The 20,095-nt window shown below is 41.6% G+C and overlaps 1 protein-coding gene across 1 annotated transcript in view; it reads left to right on the top strand.

The window, feature by feature from the left end:
• The window catches only part of PRKCH (protein kinase C eta), a 214,752-nt gene that overhangs the window by 42,358 nt on the left and 152,299 nt on the right, over nucleotides 1-20,095 (top strand). Inside the window, exon 2 of the mRNA XM_019750783.2 lies at nucleotides 19,393-19,456. Within this exon, the coding sequence (XP_019606342.1) occupies nucleotides 19,393-19,456 (64 nt within the window). The remainder of the gene's footprint in view (nucleotides 1-19,392; nucleotides 19,457-20,095) is intronic.

Genomic DNA, 20,095 nt, shown 5'->3' with positions numbered 1-20,095 from the left:
ACTACTAGACACATTACTACTTTGGGAAGAAAATTGTTTCCGTGGTCATACGTCCTTTTTTTATTTCTTTATTTCCTTGAGAAAAGATAATGATTAATAAGGAAGCAAAACAGGTGAGGAGCCACATCTCAGGAGGAACATATTTTGTAATTCAACCTGTTCACCTGGCATCGTTAAATAATTCTGTGGAAGTTGCAGATTGGCTGGTGGCCACTTTGGGTGAAGCTTGCCTGGCCTCTCGCATTTTGGAGACTACGGTTTCAGAATTCCTAGGTTTCCTGAATAGAAGGACATGGTGTCAATCATTTCAACTTTATAGTTAATTGCTTTGGGCATGTGAATGGTATTTATTAGGCAAGGAAGGTTGTACTCAGACTGTAACTAATATGGACTCTTACACAACAAGCCATCCTTCAACGTCCCTGCATTCCATGTTTATGTGTATATTTATGCTTGCCTCAATTGCCAAAGACTCTGAGGAATTTAGGGTTCCTGGGGTCCTTAATGTGATGATGATGAAAACTGGACCCTAGAAGTTTAGCCTTAAATCCACTGGGAGTGGCTGTCTGTCTAGGGAGGTGGCCCCTCCTGCTGTGGCCTTCTCTTCTCTACGGTGACAGCAGTAAGATTTGTACTAAACATGAAATTTCTGAAACTAATATTTTGAGTGGGGAACTCTGTTTTTCTGAATACATCCACTTCCCTACATATTCCATTGCTCCACCCCTGCAGTACTTCTGGAATTGGTGATTCAAGAATCATAAGCAGGAGTTTTTCCTACTTTGGCAGACCTAGAGCTAAGAGAAGGCAGAAGTTGTGACAGAAATGTGTGACAAAGAACAATAGGAAAAGAGGAGAGAGACAGGAAGGTGAAGAAAGCATGCATTAAAGCCACAGAGACAGGGTAGAGTCTCAAAGTGACGCCTACCCCTACCCTTACCCCTACCCAATCTAAACGCCCACGTGTGACTCACTGTCTTCAGAGGACATGCAAGGAAAACCAATATGAGATGGTGCTACTTGAGTATTGCATATGGGTGTGTATGTGTCAGAGGTCAGCCCTAATGTTATTGCCACTGAGGTCACTCTGGGTGAGGTCATGTGCAAGAGGCACAGCACGCCTGAGCTGCCCCTTAGCATGCTCTCCTCCCATGATTTCCCTATTTTCAGCACCCAGCTTGGTTCCTGACACACAGTAGGTGCTCAATAAATATTTGCTGGATGACTAACTGGATGAATGGCTTATGACTGTGGCCCCTGTTGGAGGTTTTGTTACCTGAATCATTTTAGAAAGAATGAGACGGCTCAGAGTGGCTTTGTGTCCTGCTTGAGATTTTCTTGTAATACTGCAAATAATGTGTTACCCAGATAGACTGGAGGTTCTTAACCTGGGCCCCTTGGAGGAGCCTCCAGGTGTCTAAGAGCCTCATGAAATGGGATGCAGAGTTCGGATTTTCTAAGGAGAGAGTCAGAGGAGTCTATGACCCAGACAGACTGAGTAGCAGTGCTTAAATCCAGCCTAATCCTCCCATGGGCATTGCCCTCTAATTCCAACATCTGCTATAGGTTCCTGACTCTCACAGCCCTCCCTTTGCTCCTCCCTTGCTATTTATTACTGAATTACCCCTAATTATGAAAAAAAGAAGCCACACCTCCAAGATGATCTTGACTTTGAGCCTTGTGTGTGTCCTGATGGGGAGAAGGCTGGAACTCTGCTCCCCTCCTGCTTATTTATGACCCTCAGCCTAATGCCCAAGGTGAGGAGACTCCTCCAGACCTATTTGTAAGGAAAACCTTTAAAGGCAGAGCTGGCGTTATGGAGTCACTGCTCAGCAGACACATGGATGTTTATGAAATAACAAAGGAAGAATAACTAGGCAATAGGTCAGAGGACTTAATGCTGAAGTGCCCTTTGGCAATTCATGCAACTCTCCTGTAGGTTTTTTTCCCTCTGTAAAACTAGGGCTAGTGCTAATTACCTTCTGACTGTGGCGTGAACGTGGGCTGAAAGCTGGAGTGTGCTGTGGAGGTTTGAACGTGTTTACAATTGAAAAAAATTAAAATAGAAAGATGTTTGATGATTAATGGTCATTTTTCCCTCCTAAAATAAATTCATTAAAATTTTTGCAGCCTTTGAAAATGATCTATTTAATAATTTAATATAGGCATCCGAAGCACAGTTGATAATAATTGGTACTTATGGAGAATTGTTTGAAGGATATCCACAGTGCATGCATGCATGCATGCATTTATTCATTATTCATTTATTCAAAAAATATGTAGAAGTTGTTACATGCCAGGCCCTGGGAAACATACTTCCTCTCGACACCCAAGCTGTGTACTTGCCACATGGTTTTGGGTTTTGTAAATCTGCTGTACTCTGAAGAACGCTGCTAGAATTTGCTGTGTGAAATACACCATTGACTTATTGTTGGGATATTTTGAGTGCACCCTATGTGAAGATGTACTAAACTAGCGGTTCTCAAACTTTAGCCTGCCTCAGAATCACCTGGAGGGTCTGTTAAAACACAGATGGCTGGGCCCTACTCCCAGAGTTTCTGATTTCATTAGATAAAGAGTAGAGCTTGATTTTTCATTTCAAAGAAATTCCCAGGTGATTCTGGTGCTATTGGTCCAAGGACCACACTTTGAGAACCACTGCATTAGATATGTTTTCTTTACACCTAAGGGCCTTGGAAGCTCTGGTCCTCCTGATAAATCAGTGTGGTTTCATTACAGTTAATGTGAATCATGTTTATGATGCTCGTTCCCTTTTTGCTTTGCTTCAGAAATTCAGATTCAACTTCGTAGCTCAACTTTCATAAAAGTTAAACTGTTTACATTTAAACTTGGCCCCAGCCTTGATCTCCCATTTCATTTTCCCCATTCTGAATTTTTACCTGTTTATATTTTGCAATTTTATTATATAAATTCCTGTAAATTGACTCTGTTTCATGGAATATAGTATATATGTATATTGATTAATATGATTGCAGTGTTTTCTTCCCGGGCATTTGGCTTCCGAATCAACTCCAAAATATAAAATGTTTTAGCTATTTAATGCATTAGCTGTGGGAGTAATTTCTCCAGAAGGGTTGAATTATTCATAGCACCTAAGCAAAATGGATCAAAAAGAAAAAATTGGATGAGCAGGTAAGAGAATTCTAATATACAAACTTCTAGACAAAAAAATGCAGTGTTTTTTTTTTAAACCAGTGCATAGCTAGTATGATCTGCAAACAAAAATTTGGTTTTTTGTGTGTTTTTTTAATTGAGAAAACCCTACTATAGTCATGTGCCACAGAGCGATATTTTGGTCAACAGGGAACCACATATATATATATATGATGGTGGACCCATAAGATTATAATGGAGCTGAAAAATTCCCATTATATAGTGATGTCATAGCCATCTTAAAGTTTAGCACAACACATTACTCACATGTTTGTGGGGATGCTGGTGTGAATAAACCTACTTTGCTGCCAGTCGTATAAAAATGTAACACATTACAATTATGTACAATACCTAATACTTGATAATGATAATAAACGACTATGTTACTGCTTTATATATTTACTATACTATACCTTTTATCGTTATTTTAGTGTGCCCTTCCTACTTATAAAAAAACAAGTTTGCTGTAAAACAGTATGCTGTGTTTCACTGGCAGCAGCCTCATACATCTCATATTTATCGCGTCTCTTGATTGCATCATTTTCTTTTGATTTAATCTCATGTTGTTTTGTACAGTCACATGCTGTACAGACTTGTAGCCTAGGAGCGATAAGCTACACCATACAGCCTAGTGTGTAGTAGGCTGTACCAGCCAGGTTTGTGTAAGTGCACTCTGTGCTGTTCACAAAACGATGCAATCACTTAATGATGCATTTCTCAGAACACAGCCCCGTCATTAAGTGACACATGACTGTATGAAAAAGCCAACTACACAGTTTCTTTGGTTGTTGGATGAACAGAGAAAGGATAAGTGGTGAGAATAGTGGTTCCCAATGTTAGGGGGCATTTGAGTCAGTCACCTGAGGAGTTAGTTAAATGGGATGCTGGTTTACTAGGCCTGGGCCTGGGGCTTGCATTTGTACTAACGTTATCAGGAGGTTATAGCTCAGGTGTCTGGAGAAGTTCTTGCTCTTACACCCTTAGCATTGGGGAGAAAAATGAAAAGCTGGGCTGTCTTGAAAACCTACTCCGAGTCTATCCAATTTTTGGATGAGGAGTCCCTGTTCAGATTTTCTGCAACTGTTTGTGAAATCAGATAGTGTAATGGGCATGATGTCATTCGCATTACATAGCCTTAGCTCCAAAAAATACTCATTATGTGAGATGGTAGTTGGAAGCAGTTTGTAGCTAGTTTCATTCTCACTCTCCTCTCTCTCTTTGTCTGTTTCTCTTCTACTTTTAGCTTAAGGGAAGACACTTCATTCACAGCTTGTCTGAAAACAATTTGGAGAAAGGGAATGGGAATACTTCTTAAAATAATCCTTGGGGTTCTCATGGTGGGCCTTCTCCAGGAGCGTGGAGTAACACTAAACGCTGCAGTATGAAAGTTGGCTCCGAGTGGGATATGCTAACAGCTCACCAGATGGGGAAAGTTGGGGACTGGGTAACTTAACATTAATATGCTGATGTTACATACAAAATCTAAAAAGATCAAGCATCCGTTTGCACTGCTGCCTCTGGCTTTCTTGTCCTCTGTTTAGTGAAAGAATCATATTTACCACTTGTAGTATTGTTACTAATTCAGATTTTAATTTCTCTAAGATTTACCTGGATTTAGGGCTCAATGGAAGCAGTTTTTATTTAAAAGTCATTTTCCTTAAATCAACATTTTATTTTAGAATAGTTTCCGATTTACAGAAAAGTTGTGAAGATAGTATAGAGAGTTCCCATACACCCCAAACCCAGTTTCCTCTATTATTAATATCTTACATTACTAAGGTACATTTGTCACAGCTAATGAACCAGTAACAATACATTATTACTAACTAAACACCATACGTTGTTCAGATTTCTTTAGTTTATACCTATGTCCCTTTTCTGTTTCAGGATCCCATCCAGGGGACCGCATTACATTTAGTCCTCATATCTCCTTAAGCTCCTCGAGGCTGTGACAGTTTCTCAGGCTTTCCTTGTTTTTGGTGAACTTAAAAACTTGAGGAGTATTAGTCAGGTATTGTGTAGAATATCCTTCAATTTGGGTTTGTCTGATATTTCTGTTGTGGTTAGACAGGGGTTCTGGGGTTTGGGGGAGGAAGACCACAAAGGTAAAGTGCCATGTTTCAATACATCACATCAGTGACATCATTGCCTATTACGTACATATGTGTTTTCAACATGACTTACGACTTGATGTGAACCTTGATCATGTGGCTGAGCTAGTGTTTACCAGGTTTCTCCCATAAAGTTACTCTTTCCCCCCCATTTCTGTACCATACAGAAGGAAGTCACTATGCACAGCCCACATGTAAGGTGTGGAGGATTATGCTCCACCTCCTGGAGTGGAGGAGTGTGCACGTACACTCTTTGTTATTCTTCTACTTGAGAGATTTGTTGCCCCACCATTTATTTATTTATTTAATCATTTATTTAGATCAGCATGGACTCTTGGGTATTTGTTTTATACTTTAGGTTATAATCCAACACTACATTCTTTTGTTGCTTAAACTGTTCCAGCTTTGGCCTTTTGGAGCTCTTTCAGTTGGCCCCTATGTCCCTTTTGGACATACTCTCATCATTGTGGGGGTTTTTTTTTTTGCACTTTCTTATTCTTTTTGGTACTATAAGATGTTCCAGGCTCATTTTATATGTTCCTTTTCCCATCTCTAGAGTAAGCCATTTTCCTGAGAAGCCCTAGGTCCTTTTATTGGATAGTGGTAGTAGAAACCAAGTTCTGGGTATTGGGTGTCCTTTTTGCTACTGGGGGTGGGGCATCATTGCTTCTAGGTCCTCTTAGCTGATGGAACAAGGGTATGGAGGTATGTATATGAATATGACTACATATATATGTATATATACATATATATATATATTTCTATATATATCCATCTATATCTACTCATATATTAAGCCAAACATGACTTCATACTGATGTCTCTAACTCCAGTGCCGTACTACATAGATCATTCTAGCCTTTCTCCCTTGCTTGTCTGCAAACTCTCACTCCAGCAGTGAAAAACTAGCTCCCACCATCTGCTATCCATTTACTTACATGTACAGTGGTTTCAGAATGGGTAACTGGTACCACCCCCAGCCTTCAAGTTTTCCAGCTGGTGTTCAGTGCTTATGTGAAGTTCCTTTTGCCTTTAGTCTTAGAGTCTCCACTCACTTCCAAAATTACTTAGGTCAAAACCCTCACTCCTTTCAGTGAGGTCATTTCATACATTTTAATACAGTTGATTCTCATGTTGCAGTCTGCATTCCATTCTGGGATCTCTTGACTCCCTAAATGCTTTTTTTTTTTTAATTTTATATATTCAGGTTCACTGTGCTGTAAAATACTATGGGTTTTGACAAATGCTTAGTGTCCTGCATCTACCATTATAGCATCATATGGAATAGTTTTACTCCCTAAAAAAAAATCCCCTGTGCAAATGAAGGCATTTTTAAGGACTTGAGTGTGCTGGTAGGTAGAAGAAATAGGAATAAATATAAAGCAGTTTTTTATAGGAAAAGGCACGGGTTTGTAGGGCCTTATCATTTGCTGCTGTAGGAGGCAAGGCTTGGGGGCCAGAAGATATGTTTAGGTTAGAGTGAAGTGATGTGACTGAGGAAATAGTGGGTGGGTTTTCCATTTTACCTGAAAAAAAAAGAAAAAACAACCCAAAAGTTCTAGTTCAAGATGTTTTAGTACCTCTGATTTACAGTTGGGGTGGGAGCTGGGTGGTGGATCTTCTTTTTCATGCACCACCTCTTACTTACCAAGCACTACGGTGGCCGCAACTCACCATTTGCTATAACATCCGCTTGAAAGTCCTGCCGACCAATTGCATCTGAAAGCAGTTCTGCTTTTAATTCCAGCTGGTGTTCAGAAACTGGTCTGCTGTCAGGCTGTCACCTGGCTGATGCTGTACTTGAATTGCAGCTGTGGATGGAAACGGTTCCTAAGAGCAGGCAAAAGTTAATTTAGGAAGAAGTGAGAAAATGGGACAGGTGAACTTTATGAAACCTTCTTGTGCAGTAAATATTAATCAGGTTTATCAAAAAGCCATAAGTGCATTAGGATTTTTTTGACAGGGTTGTGAATGGTACTTGAGACCCCAAAATCCAAACCTAGTTCAACCTGCCACCAATTTATGAAGTCCTTTTACCTCTGGTGACTGTTCAATACAGTGGTGATAATGGTGCTATACTTTTCCTAAATCAGAAGGCAGTTGTGAAGATAAATGGAGACAAACCAACCAACCAACCATGTGAAACTGCTCAAGATACCCAAGGTGACTGTAGTGCCCTTTCTGCATGCTCTTCTTCCTCTTTCGCTGGTACTACTTTCTCTCATTCTCTAAACATGGCTTTTGTGCTTGACTCTGCTCTTTGGATTGTACCCTCTGTCCTGGTGTCAACTGTCTTGTGGTTCAGTTGTCCTTGTTGTATGGATGACTCCTACAAGTCTGCCTAGCACTTTGTTTTAAGTTTCAGGCCCCATCTATCTTTTGGTCAAACATTTCTATCTGAATATCTCCCTGCAAAATCAATATATTTAAAAATTAGAATCATCCCGAACAAACTGATCTTCTAGAGTCTCTTACTTGTTTCAAAATAAGTCTTCCAAGCTCCAGATACTGAGTCCTTTTGGCTTTTTATCCGGAACATGTAGCCTTCATGTCAGACGGAGCTCCTTTTGGAATGTTTCCCTCCTGTTTCCTCCACGCTGACTTGTACCATTGGAATAGATTCTTAACTGTGCCCACTACCCCCAGTCCAGTCTATCCCCATCAAGCTTTTATTCCTGCTTACCTTTTACTGTTGTTGTTTTTCTCCTTCCTCCTCCCCCTCTGCACTCCAGTTCAAGCCGTTGTTTCTCAGTCTAGTTGTGTAGGACACAGCTCCTTGGCCCGTGCTGGTCTTATGAGCCTTGCACTCCCCCCACAGCTGAGGCGGTCGGTCGCTGGTCATCGGTCAGCTGCTCACAGCAGCTCACCGCAGCTCTCTGCCGGCCACTCACGCTGGCCACCGGCCTCTCCTGGCAGCCCACAGCAGCCCACAGCAGCTCACGCCAACCTCCGGCTGCTCACAGCAGCCCAGCTCCAGGGAGAGCTGTTGTTCACAATCTTAGCTGTAGAAGGTGCGGCTCACTGGCCCATGTGGGAATCAAAGCAGCGATCTCGGCATTAGGAGCATGGCGCTCCAACCATCTGAGCCACCGGGCTGGCCCACCTTTTACTGTTTTCAGTCTATTTTTTTTAACTTAAATTTCAACTCTTAGCTTGGCATTCAAAGTCAACTTGAATTTCTAGCTTTACCTTCCAACTCAATATGTATAAACTACATGTTCCTTCCTGCTTCTGTGTCTTCCTCCCCCACCCCCCACCCCCAAACCTAGGATAAATTTTAGAGTTAGAATTAAACTTGAAGGAGAAAGTACAGGAATATGGATGGGCTTTAGCTTAGTGTAAAGAGGACCTTTCCAACAGAGCTGCTAAAGATGGATGGGAATAATGGAAGAAGCCCACTTGTTACCTCCCAGTTCCTAGGCCTAGGGAACCCATTAAAGCCCTCACCTTCCTCCACTTCCTCAGCATGTGGCCCCTCTTCTCTTTTGAAGCCGCTTCCTCCCATGTCCATGACACTGTACTTGGGTGAATCTCCCACCTCTTTATTACATCTCTGGTTCTTTCTTCCACCTCCTAAATGAATTTTTTGTCTTTTTCCCTTTCCTATGCTCTTTCTAGAAAAGTTTAAGGCTTTTAGTGATCACCTTTTGAGAAAGACTCCCAAGTAAGAATGCTAGCCCTGTCTTCATAGTTTGTCTTGTTTTCCAACTCTTGATATATGTTTCTATTTGGGTACCTTTGAGTCCAAATTTGAACTCATTTCCTTCCTTCTGAAACATGTTCCTTCCCTGTGAGTTCCCTGGTTGATTAATGGCAACAGAGGTTGGCAGACTTTTTCTGTAAAGGGCCAGACAGTAACTATTTTCGGCTTTGTGGGCCATAAGATCTCAGTCCCAATTGCTCATCTCTGCCTTTGTAGTACAATAGTAGCCATAGATAATATGTAAACAAAAGTATGTATGGTTGTGTTTCAATATAACTTTACTTACAAAAATAGGTAGTCAGCTGAAATTGGCCTATGGGCCATAGTTTGCTGACCCATGATCTAGGTCACCCAGGCCTCAACTTCAATATTTATTTGACCTTTCTAGTACTTTTGTTTGCTCTCTTTACATGATTTTTAGTTTCCACTGATTCCACTCTTATGAAAACTCGTATTTCTAAGCTATCGCTCTCCCCCATTCATTGGTCTAGTAGACAAAATTATCCTTTTACATGTTACTCTCCATCAATTTACAGAATCAAAACCCTCTAGTGATTCCCCTTTGCCTATACAATATACAAGGTGTGATCAAACAATACGGTGAATGTTTAAATAAAAAAAGAATTACTACATGTATTATAGTAAAAGACACATTAACCATTAATCCCCCTCAAAATACTCCCCCTCACTTCGAGTACACTTGTCCCATCATTCTTGTCACTTTCTGAAGCAGTTCTGGAATTCCTCTTTTGTGAGTGTCTTTACTTATCCTCCATCATGACAACGCTCCATATCACATATCGCTTCTGGTACGGCAGTTTCTGTCAAATAAAAACATTATGGAGTTTCCTCATCCACCTTATTCACCCGATCTGGCACCATGTGACTTTTGGTTCTTCCCCAATGTCAAAATGACCATGAAAGGTAAACATTTTGAACAATTCAGGACATCGAGGCAGCCACGACAGTGTAACTAAAGACACGAAAGAGGACTTCCAGGACTGCTTCAGAAAGTGGCAAGATTGTTGGCATAAGTGTGTTCGAAGTGAAGGGGAGTATTTTGAGGGGGATTAATAGCAATGTGTCTTTTACTGTCATGATTTTTAAAAAAATTTAAACATTCACCACATTTTGCGATCACATATTGTAGTTAAAACTCTCTAGGTGCAGCTCTTTCTACAGTTTTGCCTCTAACCTCTCTCATTCTGTATGGACACTCCTCCATCCACACTGGTCTGGTTTGTGTTCTGATATTGGTTTTATCTCTGCTCACCATCCTGACTCACAATGGCCTGCCTCCCCTTCCACCTCCTGAAACTTGCCTTTGGGCCTCAACTTGAGTCTCATTCCCAGGTGGAGCTCTGCCCCAGCCCAGTGTTCTGAATAGTGTTTTTGATGTTGTCACTTACCTGTCTAGTTGAGACTGCGCTGGGTTGTAGCTTATATCTTCATAGTGTCCTACTTCTCCATCTGAGCTTTATGATGCTGTTAAGGGCAGCCCAGTTGATGCTCAGTTGACATGGGTAACAGTCACACATTGAACTCTTCACCTTTCCTCCAGATCTGCTCATGCTTTTCGAGTCCCTGTCTGAGTTACTGGCTCCAGGGATCATCAGCCGTGGAGACTCTCTGTGACCCCTTCTCTTTCACCTTCTACCCCACCTCTGATTGCAAAGTCCGGTTGCTGCTGTGTCCCTTGTCTTTCACGTGTCTGCCTTCTCCATCTCCTCTGTTGCTGGCTGAGCTCAGGTCACCTCCATCCTTCACTGACACCATTGGAATAGCCTTCGAATGTGTATCCCCACCACTGCCTTCTTTCCCTTATAACCCCAATACCCTGTTTGTAGGGATCTTACATGTGGGTGTGATCCTGTAACTTCTCAGATCCAAACCCTTCAATGGCTCCTTATTTCCCTGGGGTAAGGGCTAGCCTCCCAACATGCTGTGAGGCCATTGTTGATCTGATATCCTGTCCTCTCCAGCCTTGTTTCTTACTTGTCTCATGTGCACAGCTTGCATTTAACCATATGTAACCTCTAATAGGTCCTCTGTGCATTTGAACGTACTACCCCTCTGTCACCCCTTCCCTGGTCCACCTGGAAAACTGCTACCTGAATTTCTAGGCAGGGCACTAATGTTCTTTCTTCTATAGAACTTTCATTTCTCCTTACCCTTGCCAAAGACCAAAAGGAGTAAAGGTGTAAGATAATCAGTGGGAAAGACACTTGGGCTTGATGTATTTTCTAATGTCCCTCCAGGTTCTACAGTTAACCTAGAGCCTGACCAATGAATAATTAAGTAGGTAAGTCTATAAAACATTTTGAGTGCGTAGTATGCTAAATATGTAGTTTTGACTTATTTCTTAATTTGATCTTGCTGGAGCTTTTTCCTTCTGCCTGCATTACGGTATGTGATGAGGATTGATAACGTAGAATGATTCTGGGTTTATTTATATCCTTTTTTTTTTTTTAACCTGACATCTTCAGTTTACATTGTTAAGATGGGGCAGAGCAGGAAGGAATAATTATTTCATTGCAAATATTTAATATACCTGTGTTTACTCTAGAAAAGTAACTTAGCATCTGTGGCAAAACTTACTACCGTAGACTCTCCATCTCCTAATTGTTCTCCTTTCCTAAGGGAATTTCCCCTCAGAGGAGGCTCACTGTGACGTTGATAGCTCTCCCCAGACAACCCACAGAGGCTGTGAAGAAGGAAGGGGCTGTGAGGCTGCTGAGCAGGAGGGTGACTGTGAACTACATTCCATGCCTCCAGTCATGGTCAAACAGCCATGCCCCTTTTGTTTAATAGCTCAGTCTAGCAAGGACAGCGTATGCTTTCTTTCTGGAAGGATCTGCTGAGCAGAAAAGAAAAGACACAAGATTATGTGGAAAGTATCCTTTTAAAGTGTTCTTTAAAATGTGAGGGTACACAGTATGAAGAGGGAACACCATTACTGTGGTTCCCCTTTCACTTCAGGGTCTGCTGTGGCGTGAGGTGTTGGGGACACCTTACTAAGTGCCTTCTTAGTTGTGGAGGTGAAGGAGCAGGAATTGTAGCACAGTGTTTTAAAGAGCCGAAAGCATCCTTCACTTAATTAACATTTTCAGTCCCATGGATATTGGTGTCAAAGATTCACACACACACACACACACACACACACACAGATATACACAGCACTTTAACACACAATAGACCATTTCTATCTATCTTTAGCTCTCTCCTTGGCAGAGAACAAATATTTTAGTCCTCAGAGATATCCAATCTTTGACTCTTTATTCCTGATTTTTCATTATGGGCAGAGAAACTTTGAAATTAAGGCAAAAGAGTTTTACTTTTGCCAGAAGATACATTTTGCTAAAAGATACATTTTGTTTTATGCTAGAACATAGGGTAATGGGCTCTGAGTTGAAATAATTCTAAATTTAAATTTATAGTGGTTTTTGTAGGTGTATTTAGCTGGAAGTAGGGAAGAATTATTGTAAGCATTTTAAAGACACTCTTTAGTAGTCTTCAGATATCCTTACTTGTCCTGTGGTGTTCAGAAACTGTTTTTGCCTTGGAATTATGGAATATTAGATATGAAAAAGACTTAAAGACTTAGTCCTCCCTCATTTTCTAGGTGCAAAGCCAGATGACCTGCCAGCAGAGCTGTGGTCAGCGCCTGGGGCTCTTCCCCCTTCTCTTTCTCTGACCACACATAGGGTCCAAACTTAGCAAGATGACTATTTAATCACTAAACTAATGAGAGTGTTTGCCTTCACTTTAAACTTCAGTCAGATTTGATAAGCCTCACTTTGCTGTTCAGTTTTTGCCTGATCATCTTTTTCTGATAGGTTTTTATCTGTGGCACTTCTTAGAGTGCTTTTAACACATAAAGCTTGTCTGATGTCATAGAACTGCACATAAAAAATCGCCAGGAATGTAAGATTTGCCTCCTTTACCCCCTCTTCCTTTAAATTCCTTCCCACAGCGAGGGGATGTGTTGTGTGTCTGCAGCACATGACACTGACTCGGGTCCCCCAGGCAGCTGACTAATGAGACCTAAGGAGCACACGGCATTTCACCCACCTCAGCACAGACTTGCCAGGCCTAACAGCTCCTGCCACGTGCCCCTGCTGAGAGTCATCAGGTGACACCATTGGGCTGGTGCTCACTGGCCTTGGTAGGGAGGAGTGGAGGCTGGAACATTAAGGGCTGGCATTTGTCAGGGAGCACCCTTAGGTGCTGATGGCATGAGTCTTGCTTGCGTTCCCAGGAGAGACGGGTGATGTGATGACCCAACATGCCAGGCAGGCTGGCTTCCGGTGGAGCAGGCAAACCTGCAGTAACCCACAGGCAGATGCAGTCACAGCGGCCTTGAGGGATCTTCCCTGGGTCTGGTTCGTAGCTCGGCCTTCACTGCTGGGTGACCTCAGTCAATTCCATAACCTCACTAAGCTTCCATTTTCCTGTCTGTGTAGTGGTGGTGGTGATCCTTACCTTGCAGGTGGTAAAAGTAAGAAATAATGTAGGCCAGGCCCGAGCAGGCCTCCTGCACATTGATGAGCTCAAGGCATAGTGGCTATTGCCTCTCTTATTCAAGAACAGCCACATGCTTCCTTGCTGGTATTGGTACAATCCACGAGAATGGCTTTTGTCTAGGAATTTGAACTCTCGCTTTTAAACCTGATGGTTTCAGCTGAAGAGAATCATGAAATGCTTTATCGTGTCTTAGGTTCTTTTATTAATTATCCCTAGAGTAAGACTTAGAAATGTTATAGAGTCAAGCCACCTCCTCATCACAGCTGTGATGTGGTCTGAATATCACAGATGTCTGGCTGACGTCCCATGGAGTCTAGGTGAGCCTTCTACCTTTGCCCAAATAAAGAATTGGTGTTTTTCTTTTAATATACTAGATCCCATTGCTTTTCTCAGGCTGAAATGAATATTAAATAGCCAGAAGTTTCCTGTCCATGATCAATTCTAATGCTTTTTGTGAAGGGAAATGGTTGTGAATTATTACCAGTTAATTAAATGAGTGTTTCCGTTGAGTCCTGCATGCAGACTTTTATCCAAGCCTGTTTAGAATCATGCAACATCAGAGCCAGAAAGGTTTTTAGGCCACCCTTTCAATTTGTGGACAAGGAAACTCAGTCAGGGATATAAATGAGTTGCCCAGCTTCTGCGAAGTAATGCCAAGGGAAAGCAAACATTGGCTAAGTAGGTATATTTGGGGAGGAGGGGGTGCTGGAGATCTGTTGGGCACGTCAGGTGAATGGAGTATGATTCCTAAACTGTGTAGTCCATATACTCCTGTATGCCTCGGGCCATGGTGGCATGCTTTTATATTGTGTAAAGTGCTGGCACATAGTATTTATTGAGGGACAAAATAGTATTATTCCTATTTGTAGGTGATGAAATTGAGGTAATCCAATGACCTTCCAATGCAGATCATTAGACCAAATCAACAGATACATATTTAGTATTTACTTGGTTCAAGGAACTCCATGAGGCCCTTTGGGGAATATAGAAATCTCAGGTCCCACTGAAATGGTGCTTACAAACTTATTCCAAGTGGTGAGATATATGAAATTTTCAGTATACGAGTATGAAATTTTATCTAATTGTTCAACAACATAGGTAAATATTAAGATAATAATTGAGATAGGAATTTTGAGACTAGAGGGATCAATGTGCATGTCAAGATTTTCCCAGCAGAAGTTCCTTCATTGAGCTCCTGTAGCTGCATCATCTTCGCCTGGTGCAGGTGGTTACCCATCCTACTTGCAGTCCCAGGTTGCTGCTCAGGGATCCTGAACACTTGGTAGTGATCCCAACCTTGGAGTAATTCAGTTAAGATTTGAATGAATGGGAAGGTGAAGTGAAGAAAGAATGGCTTTCCAAGCCGAGACGACAGCATGAGCAAGTTGGTGTCTCTGTGATAGTGAAGAGATGGGCCTGATTAGAAGAGCAGGTTTAAAGAATGGACATTTGAAAAAGAAGTTTGGGTAAATTAGTGGGGAGGCAGTAAAAGGGGAACCCTGGAGGCCCAGAAAGCCAGGTGAAGCAGAGTAAAAGTTTATTCTGAAGGCACTGGGAAGCCACTGGAGGCTTGATCGGGAAAGCTGATGAGAGTGGAACTTTGGAAGGGGTATTTGGGCAGTGAGGTATAGGTATTTATGTTTGTTTGTTTGTTTGTTTTTTTATACCACAAAAGTTTTTAATTTGATGTCCAATTTTTTTTTGTCACTTGTGCTTTTGATGTCATATCTAAGAAACTATCACCTAACCCAAGGTCGTGAAAATTTACTCGTATGTTTTCTTCTAAGAGTTTTATACTATTTGTTCTTCCATTTATGTCTATGATATTTTGAGTTCTTGTTTACATATGGTATGAGGTTCGGGCCCACCTTCATGTTTTGCATGGGGTTATCCAGTTGTCCTAGCACCATTTGTTAAAAAGAGTATTCTTTCTCCATTTAATTGCCTTGATACTCTCATGACCCTTTTTAATCCTTCCCTATTTGTCTTATTTTTCTCACCTCTGTCCCTAGGTAACCACTAATGTGATTTCTTCCACTACAGATTAGTTTGCCTTTTCTAGACAAAACTGTATTATTTTTTTGTTTGGTATTTTTCATTCAGTATTCCATGTTGTTTCATGTATCAATAGTACATTCTTTTATTCCATTTTCTATTCCATTGTATGGCTATACCACATTTTTAAAAAGGTCCTGTGAGCAGTTGTGTAAATATCTTTGTATGGACTATGCTTTTCTATTTTGGGGTAAGTACCTAGGAAGGGAATGGCTGGATCAAATGGGAGGTGTTTATATAATTTTTTAAGAAAATGTCAAACTGTTTCCAAAGAGATAGTACGATTTGACAGTCCCATTAACAATGTAAGCTTTAGGTGATGGTACAGCTAACCTCGACCCTGCTATTGGAAGTTACAAAGGTGAGAAGTGAATGAACCAACTGGATTTGGGATCGAGTGAACCTTGGGGCCTAGAACAACAAGCTGAAGTTCTATAGAAAAAATACAAAGCTCGTAGGATTTGGGGTCTTATGACCACACAGGATGTGGGAAGCAGAGGCTTACAGCATATAGAAAAGATGCAGAGGTTTTAGTTGATGGCAAACTCAAGCTGGGCCACCAAGGCTTCTCAAAGTGCTCATGTAGGTCTGTAGCTGCATCAATAAAGGACACTGTCAAGGTCAAGGTTGGTGATAATCTTGCTCTCCCCTGTGAGGGTCAGGTTACACCTTCAGTCTGATGTTCACTTTTTAATGGGGGTTTGGAGAAATTAGGACATATTGGGAGGAAACTGATCGTGTAGAGGAGGAGAAACCATGTCCTGTATGAAGCTACTTGGGATATCCATGTTTGTTAATTCATCTCCTCATTCATTCATCAAACCGTTCCCAATCCTCTTATGTATAAGGCAGGGTCCTAAGGGACAGGGCCTGATGACTAAAGCATGATGTGGTTCCAGCGGTGGTCCCCATAATCGTGTGGAGTTGCCCAATTGTCTCAAAGAGGTCTGGGAAGGTCTCCCTGTAAGGGTGAGTTTTAAGTTGAGTCTTGATGGACAAATGAGAGTTTGACAGGTAAATAAGAGAGGAAAGGATTTTCTAGCCAGAAAGATTACATACCCCAAATCGCTAGGCAATAAGCCTCAGACAGGTAATGTGTGCACAATTTTGACTACATTCCCCAGTATGCTTCCCGACCCATAATGTGTTTGGTTGATCTCTTGGATTAAATGAAATAACATGCCTCCCTGGAGAGTTCACAAGTTATTAAAAGAGGCTGAGATACAGGCTGTATGAGTTTGGATGGTGGGGACACAGCATACAGGGCTCTGTGCCATGATAAGGTGTGTGGAAGTGAGGTCTTGTCTCTTCTTTGTAGATCCAGGATTCCTAATTGGACCTACTTGGATTTTGTGCCCAAACCCGAACCACTTACAGAGGGTGGTGAGTAGCAATTACTCAGATGGCCAGATATAGGGTGTGTGTCAGCTTCAGGCCAGTCGTCGTGTCTGGAGGAATTCAATGCTCTGAATGGCAAGGCCTGGGTCACATGTCCAATTAGGAGCTAGTGGTAGAATCCCAGCTGAACCATTTGGACTACATGTGAGGGAGTGGTAGTTCTCAAAGCTGATGTGCTGTTTCTCTGCGACAGTAAAGAATACATTTTTACATTAAAACCCAGCATACCCTTAGACTTGCATACAAAACTGCAAACAGAAGTTTCATGACGTAGTACTTTTTTTTTTTTTTTTTACTACTTGGCGTGTTCATGTTTTTGTTCCATTTTATTCTACTTAAAAATTCCTGTTGTATGCAACCCACTCCATTGTTTTCATGTCCCACTAATGAGTCTCAACCTGCAGTTTGTAAAAACCCTGTCCTAAGATCAAAGGTCTTAAATGGGCTAGGCTTGAAGATGGCATTTGCGTCTGGCTTTTCCTCTGCAATGATAGCATGGGTCGAAAATATGGAAGCTAACCTGTTCTACTTGTGAGAGCTCCTGATGCTAAGGGGTGGAATCTCCTGCAGTCTGTCAGAGCAGCCCCTGACCTGTTGGGGGTGGGGTGGCCTTCTTTGCAGGCCCTCACAGCGGTGTTGTAGGAAGGAGTTTAAGGGCTGGCTGTGGGCTGGCGGATCGCAGAGGTGCGGGCATTCTGTCTGTCTGGAGGCTGGCAGCAGCTCCTTCTGTGCCAGCAGAAGTTTATGTTGTGCGGTTGAATGTGTATGGTTCTGCCAGGCCTTTATCTTGAAGGTGAAGGAGCGGCTTTTAAAAATAACGTATTTTTGACTTGAAACAAGTCAAGGCAGAGAGTAAGACAATTAGAGACTGACATCCTGTTTAGTCATCTCTCCAGAGGGCTCTATTTTCAGAACTGTTCTATAAAAGTTCACAAGTGGTATTAAGATAGTTACGGGGGTATAGTTAAGTTAGCTGTAGTTGTGATGCAAGTAGCTGATTTGTACACTGGGGTGATTTACAGTGTGGAAACCATATTGACAGCACATTTTATGCAGAGCGAGAGAGAGTTAATAAGAATGGGCGCTGTATAGATAAAGCTTTCTGAGTCAGTACAAAACAGGCAACTTTTTTTTTTTAAAGTATACGATCAGGATGTGGTATTAAAAAATATGTGGTGGTGAGCTCGGGTAGGTTCAGTGCGTTTTTCCCCGCCGGTCTTTGTCACCTGTAGGGACAGTAAATAGTACTGCTAATGCTCTTTGAGGTCATCCAATGGAAGCCATATCAGAAATGCTGAATAATGACATCATGGACTTGCAGATGACAACAGTGAAAGTTGGGGTGGTTAGAGGCCTTCCCCAGAGCCAGCTGTGGCAGTCAGGTCGGAATCTATGTCCCAGGCTAGTTAGGGGCTCTTTTCACCATGTCATGTAATTGAGCAGCTTATTTAAATTTAATATTCTACCAAAAATGGCCATCTATATCTATACTCAGCTTCTCTGGACCTCTCTCTCTTAGATGAAAGGCCAAAGGCAGAAATGGGCTGACCCTGACAAGATTTTATTTAAGGACAATTGTAAATTCATGTATTTGGGTCCAAAAGAACCTCAAAATCCAAGGCTTACTTAGAAGTGTTCACCTGTAGTTCAAGGTTAGCAACAGCATGAAAAGGGCCGAGCCTGCCTACTGTGGCTAGTATGATCAGAGCAGATGTGGAGGGTGCCACCCCATCCTGGGGACATGCTGTGTGAAGGTCCTTGGGTGCTGGCGCACGTGCCAAGGATGGGACCAAATCAGGTTGCCTCATTTGCAGAATGTACATCTTGATATCTCAGCTCATCGATAAGAACTTGAAAGAATGTTGATACTCCTGTGAATAGTAGTGAATGCAGCTGCCTTCCCTAGTGCTTCCTGGAGATGAGGTGGAAATGGCATAGACAGAAACAGCATTCCTCTCTTCATATGTTTTACTTCCTAAAAAATAAAGGTTTGCAGTTGACCATGTCACATTTGTTATATATATTACCTCATATATTGCCATTACCTTTCCATTCCATATACTTATCATGTGGTTTAATAAAATGCTGCTCTTATAAACGGTGTGTGTAAGATAGGGACATCTCAAAAACAATGACCAAGTTTATGGGTTCTTCTTGATATCATGAAGGGCCAAAATGGAAGATAACACAATTCAAGAGAAGGGAAACACTGAAAGAATTGTTTCTTTTCGGTTTGCTTTTCAACCATTACGGTTTCGTGCGTTATCACCTGATTCTTGTCCCTCTACTAGTAGTTTCATGAAAAGACTTAGATCTGATTTATGGCTGTGACTTGAGCATTTAGGCCTCTCTGTGAAGAATTATTTAAGGCCCATAAAAAGTATTTTAAAGTGAGAATGTAACATACAGTTTTTTCTCTCTTTCTAGGTGGATCTGGAGCCAGAAGGGAAAGTGTTTGTAGTAATAACCCTAACGGGGAGTTTCACTGAAGGTAAGTATGAGTTTGGGGTGGCTTCTGGTGTAATCTTCAGTTCATACTCAGTAGGAATTTCTATCATGGAAATTATAAAAAAAGCACTTTGTAAAAGATGCTTTAAAAAAATTCACTGTTTTAAGTTAGGCTGGCTGGTATTTTGTTGTTTAATAGTCATTGGTTTGAGTTGCCAGATTATATATATTTGCTAAATCTGGCAATCGTGTGCTTTGTTTAATATGTTGAGTTTTGATTTTGCTCATCATCATCTTAGCTGACTTGGTTCTTGCCTCTTTTGGTTCATATCTATTCAACTGTACTTCAGATTTTTGTTTTTGGGCCAGCCCTTTAATTTGCCCCTGAATGTGTTGAAAACGTAAGGATTGTGTTCTTTTCTTTATATTCTTTATGTCATTCCATTCTTTAAGGGATTCCGGTCCTCTTCCCCTGGTAGCACCCCCAGCTCTCACTCCCCAATTTTTAAAAAAAGTGAGGTAAAATTTATATACAGTGAAATGAAGATCAGAAGTGTGGAGTTTGAGTTTTGACAAATGCTTACAACGAGGTGACCGGTACCCCAGTCCACCATATAGAACATTTCCGTTACTCTGAAAGTTCCCTTGCATCTTTTCCCAGTCAATCCCCTGTTGCCTGAGA

This window comes from Rhinolophus sinicus, linkage group LG03 (genome assembly GCF_036562045.2).
Source record: "Rhinolophus sinicus isolate RSC01 linkage group LG03, ASM3656204v1, whole genome shotgun sequence".
Taxonomy (NCBI): Eukaryota; Metazoa; Chordata; class Mammalia; order Chiroptera; family Rhinolophidae; genus Rhinolophus; species Rhinolophus sinicus.
This window is presented reverse-complemented; position numbering and strand designations above follow the sequence as displayed.